General features: G+C 32.4%; 2 protein-coding genes across 2 annotated transcripts; one reads left to right on the forward strand and one right to left on the reverse strand.

Moving 5' to 3' along the window:
* Positions 1-257: 257 nt before the first annotated feature.
* LOC112046603 (zinc finger protein 253) lies at positions 258-6756 on the reverse strand. Its single transcript, XM_024083295.2, has 2 exons — positions 6605-6756; positions 258-6354 (listed from the first exon to the last, which is right to left on the reverse strand). Exon 2 carries the CDS (start codon positions 6341-6343, stop codon positions 5198-5200), a length of 1146 nt encoding a protein of 381 aa, XP_023939063.1. The 5' UTR covers positions 6344-6354; positions 6605-6756; the 3' UTR covers positions 258-5197.
* A 215-nt stretch (positions 6757-6971) lies between these two features.
* On the forward strand, positions 6972-12292 carry LOC112046605 (39S ribosomal protein L51, mitochondrial). The gene is made up of 4 exons (XM_024083297.2): positions 6972-7156; positions 10166-10294; positions 11324-11468; positions 12094-12292. The coding sequence occupies exons 1-4, from the start codon at positions 7095-7097 to the stop codon at positions 12235-12237; spliced, it is 480 nt and encodes a 159-aa protein (XP_023939065.1). The 5' UTR covers positions 6972-7094; the 3' UTR covers positions 12238-12292.
* The last annotated feature ends 44 nt before the right edge of the window (positions 12293-12336 follow it).

Here is a 12336-nt window from a genome sequence, read left to right on the forward strand (position 1 = left end):
GTTCTAGTTAAGCTAGTGGTCTAAGATAGCTTTTTTTTTCAATTTTTTTGAGACGTGATGTCATGAAAATCTGAGTTTTTAAATGTTTTTGACAATACGAGCAAAAACGCCTGTCGGCCATGACAGTTTATATTTCAACTGTTTCATGACGTCACTTTAGCAAATCTCTTACAAACTGAGTGTTTTAATGAAACGCACAATGTTAACATTGCATCGCAGGTTCAGGTTTGTTATGTTATTATTATGGAACACAAATACCAGTACTTAATAATGTTTTATTCAAATTTAAAAGAGTACAAATACTCGTATAAGAAGACTGTTGCATTATGAACAGGTTATATTATTGTAAAATGAGGGTAATCCGATGTTATTTTTCGTTTTATAATAAAATACAAATGTATCGCAGCGAAATCAAGCAATAAATCCGTTTCAATCGTTTATTACTTAGTAATAGTTTGCATATTTGTCTCCGGTCACATGATGGTTGGTAATATTTATTTGGTTAGGGTGGTACCTATCCTTAATGCAAGTAAAGTTAGCAATATATTTCGGTGGAAAATACTAGAAATTTCTACCAAGAAATTGCACTGTTTTACAGTCTACACTACTGTAGAGATTAAACTAGGTATACTCTATGTAATAACTAAATTCATATGAACACATTTTTTCTTATTTCTAGGTGCGTAAGTTAAAATAATTAACACCATACTAAGTTAAAAAGAAATTATACTAATCTGTTATTATACTTATTTTATAATGCGTTAAACCATACTTATGTAGGTAGATGAAACGAATTCGTTAATTCTGTTTATTTGTACATTTGTACTGATTAATTAATGTTTACCCATTTTCCTCCTTTCTCCGATAGTGAAAAAATTATTACTTAGAAATTCTCGAAAAAAGATTATCCAGTCTTTGTTTAAACAAGGACCAACTTAATTTTTTCAAATGAATTTCTGTTAGAGTACAGAATTTTCAAATGAACCAGTGTACAGCGCCATCTAGAAATAAGTAGGTAATTACTGAGAAAGCAAGTCTTTCATTACTTTTCAGAATTTAAAGAGATGCCAGAAAAAACACGATCGAATTTAGATTTTTCGGATATTTGCGCCCAATAACACGAAAGTATTTTTTGTTAGAGGAAAATTGCGTGCTTCATGGGATTAGACATTATTTAAACAATATCCGTGTTTGAATTTGTATTTGACGCGTCTTCTTTTGAAACATTTTTGTACTACAGCTTATAGCGCCATATAAAAAGAATACCTAATGTAGATGTAGAGTAATCTACGACTTAGATTGCATTCAAATCAAAAATCAGTTCTTAAATATTTTTCATTTTAAGAAATGTAATGATTTCCACGGGCATTTTCAATGCCTAAATTCTGGCGGATCGATTCGCGGGTAAAATCTAGTACATACAAACTATATAAAATGAACTAAGCTGTAACAATTTCTTATAAATATTCGCATGCACAAAAACAATTTCTATTGTAATTAAAACCAAAGAACTATTGTTCAATTATATTAATAGATATAGTTTTATTTTATTTCTATAAATGTGCAATAACTTTTAAAAATAAATTTTAAATTAATATTGCAGATATTATACGCGAATATAAAAAAGAAAGATTCCTTAACAGTAACTTTAATTACTGAATAAAATAAAAGTTAATAAGTATCTAATATTAAAATGATTATAAACTCTTAATTTTACATAATAATAATAATTAATCTATAAATAACGTATGGTACAATTGAAGGGAACAGATACTAAGTTAGGTAGGTATTTGGTAAATTGTATTGACGAAGGGGTGAGCGATAACTTTATATGCAAAATCTTATTGTCTTGCTTGTGTGAGTGTATGGCGACAGGTTTAGGGGCGAATACACGCATGCTTTTCAAGATTCAATGAATGAAGAGAGCGCTTGCCGCCCCCACTCACTCACTCCCCTCGTGCGTGTACCGCGCAGGCGACTCGCTATTTTATTTGCCCATACAGCTTGGCCAATTCGTTCGTAACACTCCCTATCCCGCGCGGACCGGGAGAGGGGTAGCCATACCCCGCACGCACGACTTCATACCCGCGCAGTCCTTCCCCTCGCGTCGGCCGCATATCATGGGAGTGTCATCAACAAACTTACCAAGCTATAGTAATTTTGGATGTAATTCCAAACTTGTGTTTTCTGTTTACATCATGTTTTCTTCAATTTCAGTAACAAAAGTAAATAATATTAAATTATAAAAATCTTAACATCTATAGTAGCCCTGCAGGTAATTATAAAAAGTTTAACGCTATGCTGTTTCTTACTACAGTTGCTTATTGTAAGTAATGGAAAAACTTTAACTGAACTTAATTTTAGTTGAGATTTATAATATTCAAAAATTGTTGCATCACATTTACAGATATACTCGTAAATGTGTATGCGCGCTTTATTGTCTTGTAGTAAAAATGTAATTGACTAAAGCCTTATATACTACGGCTCCTGTGACGGGGGTAGGTACATAACATGTCTTAATTATTATGGGGAAATTAACATGTTTTTAACATCATTAAGACTTTTAAAAAAAAAGGGAATAATAAAATACAGCAAGATGCCAAAAATTTGATCACTTTAACAAAAAATTAAAAAAATAAAATAAAAGAGAATCTCTGTCAAATGAATCGTTCGTATAACCAAATTATCTACATTTTCATCCATGGTACCATGTAAATTATTTTCATTATAAAATTAAAACAACATAGAACATACCCATTGTTTTGGTTACTGAGTTTTAACTACTTAATTCGTAAAACTTAAAAAATAATATACATATTGTAATAAAAACAATTATAAATAGCAACAACTAAACGTGAATATAAAAGCCTCGAAATAGAAGTCTCATCTTTTGATTAACTTGTTATAAAAATAAATAATCATTTGAACCATTCCAATTAGTGTAAGACAAAAATCAATAATAATATAAAATTGTACACAAAACTTTACAAAAATAATTGATTTTGTAGCTAAAAAGCAATTGAACAAGATTAAATTAGACAAATTGACGATATTGGTTTTGGTGTTGTGACACTAAACCATAGATAGTAAAGTGGTTTCTCTTATAATTAATTTTAAAATAACACTCACATTCCATGTTCTGTGTTTGGTGTACAACAAAGAACTATTCATCAATTTCCTATTTAGTATTCCTACAAAACAAAATTCTTCAAGATTAGGCAGTTTCGAATATTCATGCACATTTCCTTATAATTAAATTACTTAACAATATGTCAGAAAGCCAAAACACCTTGGGTAGAATTGCCAATATGGTCTCAACTGTATGTTTTAAATTTGAAGACTGTGTAGTATGAATTATCATTTGGTATATTAAGATAAGACACCATACAATTTAGGTAGGTAAAATAATATTATATTTAGGTAAAATAAATTGATTAGTCATTAGAGCAACCCACTTACTCTTGACAGTCATGTTATTCACATTAAATGATTAAGTAATAAAAAAATGTGCTGAAGACTTGCACCTATACATGAATCGTTAAACTGAACTTTAAAATAAGAAGCATAAGGTTTGTGTTAGAAATAATTAAATTGAAATACAAAACCAACACTTTAATGTGAAATGGCAGCATTATTGGCACTTGGTCTACCTCAAGGTGTTAGTGTATAGTGCATTTGGCTCCTTATGTACACATAGGAAACAAACATGAACAACTAGCACTATCATAGCCACCCCAACTTCTGATTGCATTACTTTATGAATTATTGCAATTATTATATTTTGTATGTCACATACACACAGACTTATGCAAAGTAACGCCTGTTTCTACCAAGTCCATTTACATTTTGTACTATGCAAATAGTACAAAATATGTAAACTTAAAGACCAATCACACCCACATTTTTTTTAAATTAACAACTACCTAATTGTAACAAACATGTTGAATTGTAACTAATTTGTCAGGATAAGACAACCAGGATAAAACATCCTGAGACCAATTATGTTGTAAATTCAAATTGGAAAGTCCAAATGTACTAGGTAATTTTCACGCTACAAACTTTTGTACTACAAAATCAGTAATGCTCAACTTTGGCTACAACAAGCATCTACAACAGTGGTGGCATCATTGGCAACACTTGTTACAATTGAGTGTTACTAATTTTTCACATTTCGTTTCACTTTGTCTCTGGTGTAACAAGTCTTTATCCTATGGATAAAAGCAATAATTTTAAGTGTATAACACTTTAAGAATAAATATTTTGCTTCACTTTGATACCCAACAAAATATTTCCATAGACTACAACATGTTTCCGGCTTAGCCAAGGTCATTGCACTTTACAAAGTATGCCTAGATCTAACACTACAAAACAAAATACATAATATTATATAGTTGTCTTTAGAAAATATTCAGATTACACTCCTAACAATATGCATATGAAACTACATTTAAAATGTCTTTGGAGCAATGTACAATAGAGCACTGGAAAAATAGAATTTGCTCAGTTTAGTCTCCACCGACCAACTCAATGTAAACTTATACTCCTAAAAATTATAATAAAAATATAGCTCTTCAAATTTTACAAAATAGAAAAAAAATGATTAATGTAATACTGCATGCTAATAGTTATTATTCTCTATCAGTCAAGGTGTAGTTATATTCAAATAATAAATAATGTTATCTGTCATTTTAATAGTATAATAAGCAAGTCTGGTCTGGTTTGCTATTAAATAAAGCTGGTTTGTGGAAACTTATCTTTCTACTATATTATGTTACAAAATAAAAGGTGGGAAACCATTTGAGCATATTTTAGTGCACAAAACACATTATAGATGTGGTTCACCATTATTCACACATAATCTGCAGGGAATATCATGTAATGCTCCTTCTGATCATTCAGCTTGTCATAAACATCAGTCCAGAGCAAATAACTTCCTGCAGAATAAAATGTGATTATTTAAATATGCTCAAATAGTAATCAACTTACTCTAACTGCATTTACTTACTAGCTACATCCTATATTAAAATGGTAATAATAAAGCAAGTTGTGAGGCGGGATATTTGCATCAGTCTTGTGAAATTCTCAAATGTGTAAATTATTACTGTCATTGATTTAACCGTTTGGTAATCTGTAAAAAATGAAATCAGAATAACTTGAGTTTACTATTAATAAAGTCCTGACATATAATATAATGTCATCAGTTCATTTCAGATTTTAGAGATGACATAGTAGCATCGAGAACACGGCCGGCTGCGTAGCTAGGTATGTTTAAATAAGCTGGCTTGTCATGTTCACATAAGCCAGGTTGTGTGCAGCAGCGGCTCATTTGAGCTGCTGCAGCGGCAGTGGAGCCACTGCTGCCAGCTTCTTGTGAGTTTCCTATACAAATCATTTTGTGATTGTTGAACTGCTCTAAAGAACGAAGTTGTTCACCACAGATTTCACATTTTAGCTCCCTCGCATGCACCTTTTTGTGGCTATTCAAAGATCTGGAATTGTCAAACACTTTTGTGCACATATCACAGTACTTTAGTACTTTCTCTCCAGTGCACACAACTTTGTGATTGTTAAGTCTGTCGAGAGACATATAGCGCTTATTATTACATAAGTCACATTTAAACTGTTTCTGTGGAACACGTCCTGTGTGGACTTGCATATGTTTACGCAAGTTACTTTTATCTTTTATATATTTTGAGCACACTGAACATTTGTTTACATCTTTACGAGTGTGGTGTGAGTCCAAGTGTCTTCGTAAATGTGATTTTTTATAGAATGGTTCAAGACAAATTTGACATCTAAAAGGCTTTTGGGCAGGGTGCACACCTGTTAAATGTGTGTTGAATTCAAGAATAGTCGGATAGCTCTTTCTACAGTGTGGGCAATGGAATAGTTTACGACACACTTCCACACTGGAATCACAGAATGGATCTGAGCAATCGTCACAGAAAGAGTCAATTCCCGCAGGAGCCGCCGGTGTGGATTGTAATTGTTCTAAATCATTCTGTAAGGGATCGCGATCTGGAGTACCCGCCCTGCTAGGCTCTTGTTTAACTTTAGCTTGGTCACTGTCCGAGTAATCGTCTTGAGATGGAGCACTTCTCGAGGTGCTCGCGAGCATCCACCAGGGATTGTAATGCCAAGGTCCAAGGCTGCTTTGAAGGCCCTGAGTTTTTAAGTCACTTTGTTTTGTTTGTGTTTCAGCGTTAGAAAAACCAGGGAAACTTGGTAATTCATGATGCCTGGGCTTCGATGACTCGAAGATACTGTGCTGTGATATTAGGTTCTCATAGTCACCAGAGTCTAACTTTCTCTCGTTACGATCATTTGGATCCTTCTTAGACATTTTTCAAGTGTCTGTAACAAATAATTTTACAGAGAACAACTTAATATATTAAAAAAAGTATACAACAATAACAAACACTGGGTTATTTAACTATATGAAGCAAAAACATACAAGTGATACAGGTAAACAAACAACGCACAAGCGAGAACGATTTACTTCGCTCTAATAGAAAATGACTATGTATAAAATCAATATACATTTACAATTTCATTAGAATATCATTTAAATTGCATTTCAAATAATATGTTTCAAAATACGTACTTTTAATAGACTTTGCTTTCCAAAAGTCAATAACATTCAAAGCAACTCAGCCATTTTGTTTAATTGAAATATAGACAATTGTCAATTTTTTATAATTTTATTTTGGCTTTGAATCATGGATGGTCAAAGAATGGACAAACACCACAGATTAATGGGATACTACCCATAGACAGGAACTCTAAGTTGATAAGTTGATGGAGGATGAAAGAGAAAGCAAAAGACGCATTCGCAATCATTAGTCTGTGATCTGTAATCTTATATAATCCGTGTTACAAAAAAAAAACTTTTGACGTTTAATTTGATTTTGTGTATATTATATCTATGATTTTGTGTCTCTGTCTGTCAGCTGTCTAATATTTTAATTTTTAGTCTTTGTTTTGTGTTGATTAATAAAAAAAAAAAGTTCAATGTCCGTGAATAAAAATTACCCAAAAGATTTACCGAAATTTTATTCTCAAGAAGTAGTATAGTTGTATATTAAACATTCACAATGGAATTACTTAGAAATGGTGTTTTTAGAACGCTGTGGCGGCCAATTGTAAATATCACAAGGTTAGAATAGAAGTTTTTAGTTTTCAACTTCCCAATGCCAGTAACCTCCTCCTCCAGCCTTTGGGTAAATACAAGGATAGAAAGGACAAATACAAGGATAGAAAAGACATAGTTAGTCTTTCTGTGGAATGCATTGTTGAACTATCTTGTGTGGAGTTGGAACAAATTGTTATAGTATGCGTGTACCGACCCCCTCCTGCTAACTTTGATCAATTTGAAGAGGTAATGGAGGATGTAATGAGACGTTTGTGCACATCTTCCAAACAAATACTGATTTGTGGCGATTTTAATGTTGATATTCTAACAGAAAACTCAAAGTCTGTTAGATTTCTTAACTTATTCAAATGTTTTGATTTGACTCCATTGCTTTTAATGAACCTACTAGGATAACGGCTACTTCAGGGACATGTCTGGATAATATATTTTACAATTGTGTGATTGAAAAAAAGATGATAATAAATAAATTAGGCTCTGATCACAGTGGTCAAATAATAACTATTTTAAACAATAAATCCAATAGCAACCAATGGTTCAAGTATAGGGCGATAACTGAAGGTAAATTAGAGCGATTTAAAAGCATAATTTCTTCAAAAATTCCAAGTCTTTCATTTGAAAATAGTCACCCAGACAGGCTATTTGGTACGCTGTTCAAGACAATAGACAAAGAGTTTTGTAAAATTTTTAACTTTAAACGTATTAATGTTACTCAAAAATTAAAGTTTAGCGAATGGGCTACTGTAGGCATTTACAAAAGTAGAGACAGATTGTACGAGTTGTACGAGGAGAAACAGTATAATCAAACGCGAACATATTTAGAACATGTAAAAAACTATTCAAAAATTTTCAAACGTGTTTGTATTCTTGCAAAATCATTACACATCAAAGATAGAATAATAAAATCTGAAAACAAGGTACAAACAACCTGGAACATAATTAATAAAGAATCAGGCAAAATTAGACCATGTGATATGAGTTTTGAATTAATTGTCAATGATAAAAAGATAAACACCGATAACGAGGTTGTTAATGCCTTTGAAGACTTTTTCCAGAATGTTCCTATCTTGTTAACAGATTCACTGGACTCTTCTGCTACGGAAGCCCAGAGGATATTAAGAGGCCATGTTAAAGAGTGCAACGTTCTTTTTGAATTTCATCATATAACTGTATCAGACATTAAAAAAACTTTTAAACTGTTAAAATTAAAAAGAACTGGAGACATGTGGGGCATGTCAGTGAAAGTAATATCTAACATCATTGATGTCATTGCTCCCCACTTAGCTATTATTTTTAATGAATGCGTGGATTTGGGTATCTTTCCGAACCTAATGAAACATGGCAAACTGTTACCACTTTTTAAATCAGGTGACAAAACTGATGTTAATAATTATAGACCAATTACAATACTGCCAACACTTAGTAAGGTTTTTGAAAAAATCATTTTAAATCAACTTTTAAGTCATTTTAATTTAAATAATTTATTTCACCCTGAACAGTATGGTTTTACTAAAGGTCGCAGTACAACTGATGCAGGAGCTAAACTTTTAAAACATATATATGATGCATGGGAAAATGCTAAGAATGCTATTGGTGTATTTTGTGATTTGTCCAAAGCATTCGATTGTGTTGACCATAACATTCTTTTACTTAAGTTAAGCCACTATGGCATAAAAAGTGTTGCACTCGATCTCATCGCCTCTTATCTTAGTGATAGAACACAAAAGGTATGCATAAATGATTCAAAGTCTCGCGGTTTTTCTAACACAATGGGCGTCCCACAGGGTTCAATTCTGGGTCCTTTTCTATTCCTAGTGTACATAAACGATTTACCACACCATGTTAGCGGCATCTGTGAGATAGTACTGTTTGCTGACGACACATCCCTAATTTTTAAGAGTGACAGAAGTAAAGATAATTCCGACGATGTAAACCGTGCCATATCGCATGTGTCGCATTGGTTCACTGTTAACAACTTACTTTTAAATGCAAAGAAAACTAAATGTATTGAGTTTTCATTACCAAATGTTATAAAATTAGATAAGTCTATAATGATCAATGGTGAAACACTAGAAATAGAGAATTCCACAGTTTTTCCTGGGAGTGACCTTGGATTCTAAACTTCAGTGGGGTGCTCATATAGAAAAACTGTCAGGTAAACTCAGCTCAGCTGCTTTTGCAGTGAGAAAAATAAGACAGTTTACTGATGTTGATACAGCTAGACTTGTTTATTTTGCGTACTTTCACAGCGTAATGTCTTACGGTATTTTGTTGTGGGGCAAGGCTGCTGATATACATTCTATATTTGTACTTCAAAAAAGAGCAATTCGAGCAATATATCAACTAAAATCACGCGAGTCCCTTCGTCAAAAGTTTAAAGAAATAGGCATTTTAACAGTAGCCTGTCAGTATATATATAACAGTATAGTTTATGTGAGACAAAATATTAATTTGTACAAACGAAAAGGAGATCTAAACCCACGTCTTACTAGACACGGGCATAAGTTAGTTATTTCTGCATATCGTCTCCAAAGAGTTAAAAAATCTTTTGTGGGTTTGGGTGTACTCTTCTATAACAAGATCCCCAAGACTGTGATGGACTTGCCAATGCACAACTTTAAGCAATGTGTTAAAAAACATTTACTTAGTCAAGGTTACTACACTATTGATGAGTTCCTTAACGACAAAGGTGCTTGGAGGCCATTGGATCAGCTTCCACCTTCACACAGGAAATAAAACTATAAGAAATTGTAATTTAATTGTTATCAAATGTAAATTGTAATACTGTATGACTTTTTCAAAAGAGCAACTGTTGAGTTTCTTGCCGGTATCTTCTCAGCAGAACCTGCCTTCCGAACCGGTGGTAGAATCTTTACAAATAGTCAACTGACGTGTCAAAAGTGCTTGTAAACTGAGCCTACTTGAAATAAATGAATTTTGAATTTTGAATTTTGAATTTGGGTTTCAGGACGAATTATAGTAATATTGAAAATGTATTTTCGTTAATTTTTTTAGATCTGTAACATATCAGTATCACGCGGATAAACCTCGCCTTGTAAGAAGGTATGGTTATGAAGAGAAAATCTGGAGTGGAGGTTTGAAGCCACGTTCAGAGGGAAAACCATTACCATTACCAGAGTACAGGTAAAATTATTTGTAGGAATTGCAACATGTATTACATGTTTAGATTTGGTACACATTGGAACACCTGACAAATATAAATTAAAAGATTTTGTTTTTAAAGGAATATTTTATGTATGACTAGTATTTTAATTTTTACTTTTTTTCTCTCCAATTAGTCATAGTCTGTTAGTCTGGTGAATTGTAGTGGTTACAACAGTTCACCAGGCTGAGGTCACACCCTCAGTTCTCAGTCCAGAATGTGGCCCCTTAACAGTGAATCTGTTGAGGTAAAAATGTATTGACTGAATTTTTTTTTGACTATTATTATACTCTGTATAAAAGCTTTCAAACATTTAAGACATTACAAATAAGCAGATAAAAAAAGTTAGATAATGATAAATTAAGTTATTTAAATACTTATTATTTATGAGTAGAATGTAAACTCTATACTCTACTACTATCTATATATCTCAACAACACTAAAGGGACTATATTTTATGGCTTAAAGAGAGTTGTTGAGATGGAAAGAAGAAAAATATATTAGTAATTTTTTTTACAGTGATTTCTTTTACTAACCATGTTACAAAAAATTACATTACTTATTATTACTAATTACATTAAAGTTTTTGATGTCAAACATCTATGGCCGCCCGTAAAACCGATTTCTGTCGTGTCTACGCATGCCGTGCGACGCGTCGCCACGCCGTATGATGGCAATATATATACAGTCTATATGCAGTAGTGTGTATGGTGTGGCGACGTGTCGCCATGCGCCATCGACTGCGATTCTCTTCCACTCGTTCCGGCGTTAAGCCAAAAGAATGAATTTCTTAGAAAGTATTTAGGTCTAGGATAATAAAGCAACAGAACTTACACAGCTGCATGATTTTCAGTATTTTTGCAACTTAAAAGGTACTTTTTATTACTTCATTGCAAGCTAAACCAATCAAAGCCATGTGATGTTGATGTTTTAGAGAATTTGTCATTAAATTGAATGACATTACGTGGAGTTTACTATGTGTTTAAATTTTTCCAAAAAATTATTTTCAGGCCAGCAAATCCATGGACTGAGCGTAAATCACTATTTGGCCAAAATGACTATATTGATATTCTTGGACCTGGTGATTTACATCCTGTGAAGACATTATACAATGTACCATCGTGGATAAGAGGTGTTAGAGGAAGTGAATATCACGTAAGTATAAATACAATTGCTAACTGTAATAATACAATTGCTAACTGCCAATTAAAACTTATTGGTCAAGATGTAACCCTCTGGTATTGTATTGTGAGGTAGTGATTGTTATAACTATATCTCCACAGCAGTGCAAATATATTATACTCCTCTTATTTTGAGGTAAATAAAAGGAAGAGGTAAATAAGATTAAACCACTTTTCTACATCCTAACTACTTATATTTTTGTTAAATATGGGTCAGTGTGATTTGGGACTGTCACTATTCTTGGAGAATCATCCGGGCAGGGTAGAAATCACTGGCAGGGGCTAGAGAAGGCTTATGCTATGGGGTTATTCTATGGTCTGTTTGCTATTGTTAAATATGGGTCAGTATGATTTGTGACTGTTACTATTTTTGGAGAATCATTTGGTCAGGATAGAAATCACTGGCAGAAGCTAGTCAAGGCTTATGCTATGGGGTTATCCTATGGTCTGTTTGCTATTTATATTATATTACTAAATGTTTTTCTTAGAGAATGAAAAAGGTAACTGTAATCTCAATTAGTAAAGGCTATTATTATATTTCATTTTAATTTAATTTTAATAAAATTTAATAGTATAAGTTTAAAATATTAAATTTACAGATTTTACTTCGAAAAAGGAAAATGTGGGCAAGAAGTGCAACACCAAGTTTAAGGCCAACTAAATGGAAAGAGTATGAAAAACGTCTCTCCTTTTTGTACAGAAAACTGAACAGAAAAACCAAAACTGGTCCTTCTCCAATCTAAAAAGATTTAAGTTATTGTAGTCTTTAGGTTTAACTTAAATAAATAAAAAAGCTTTTATGATTGTTTTATTTTATTTGTCACTTATTTTTTCATTACAAT

The sequence above is a fragment of the Bicyclus anynana genome, chromosome 4 (genome assembly GCF_947172395.1).
Source record: "Bicyclus anynana chromosome 4, ilBicAnyn1.1, whole genome shotgun sequence".
Classification (NCBI taxonomy): Eukaryota; Metazoa; Arthropoda; class Insecta; order Lepidoptera; family Nymphalidae; genus Bicyclus; species Bicyclus anynana.

Excerpts from the sequence above, each read along its gene's own strand:
- LOC112046603 (XM_024083295.2), bottom strand. The coding sequence starts at position 6,343 with ATGTCTAAGAAGGATCCAAATGATCGTAACGAGAGAAAGTTAGACTCT.
- LOC112046605 (XM_024083297.2), top strand. The coding sequence starts at position 7,095 with ATGGAATTACTTAGAAATGGTGTTTTTAGAACGCTGTGGCGGCCAATT. Across the intron at positions 10,295-11,323 it reads TTACCATTACCAGAGTACAG|GCCAGCAAATCCATGGACTG; the intron begins GTAAAATTATTT and ends AATTATTTTCAG. Across the intron at positions 11,469-12,093 it reads TTAGAGGAAGTGAATATCAC|ATTTTACTTCGAAAAAGGAA; the intron begins GTAAGTATAAAT and ends TTAAATTTACAG.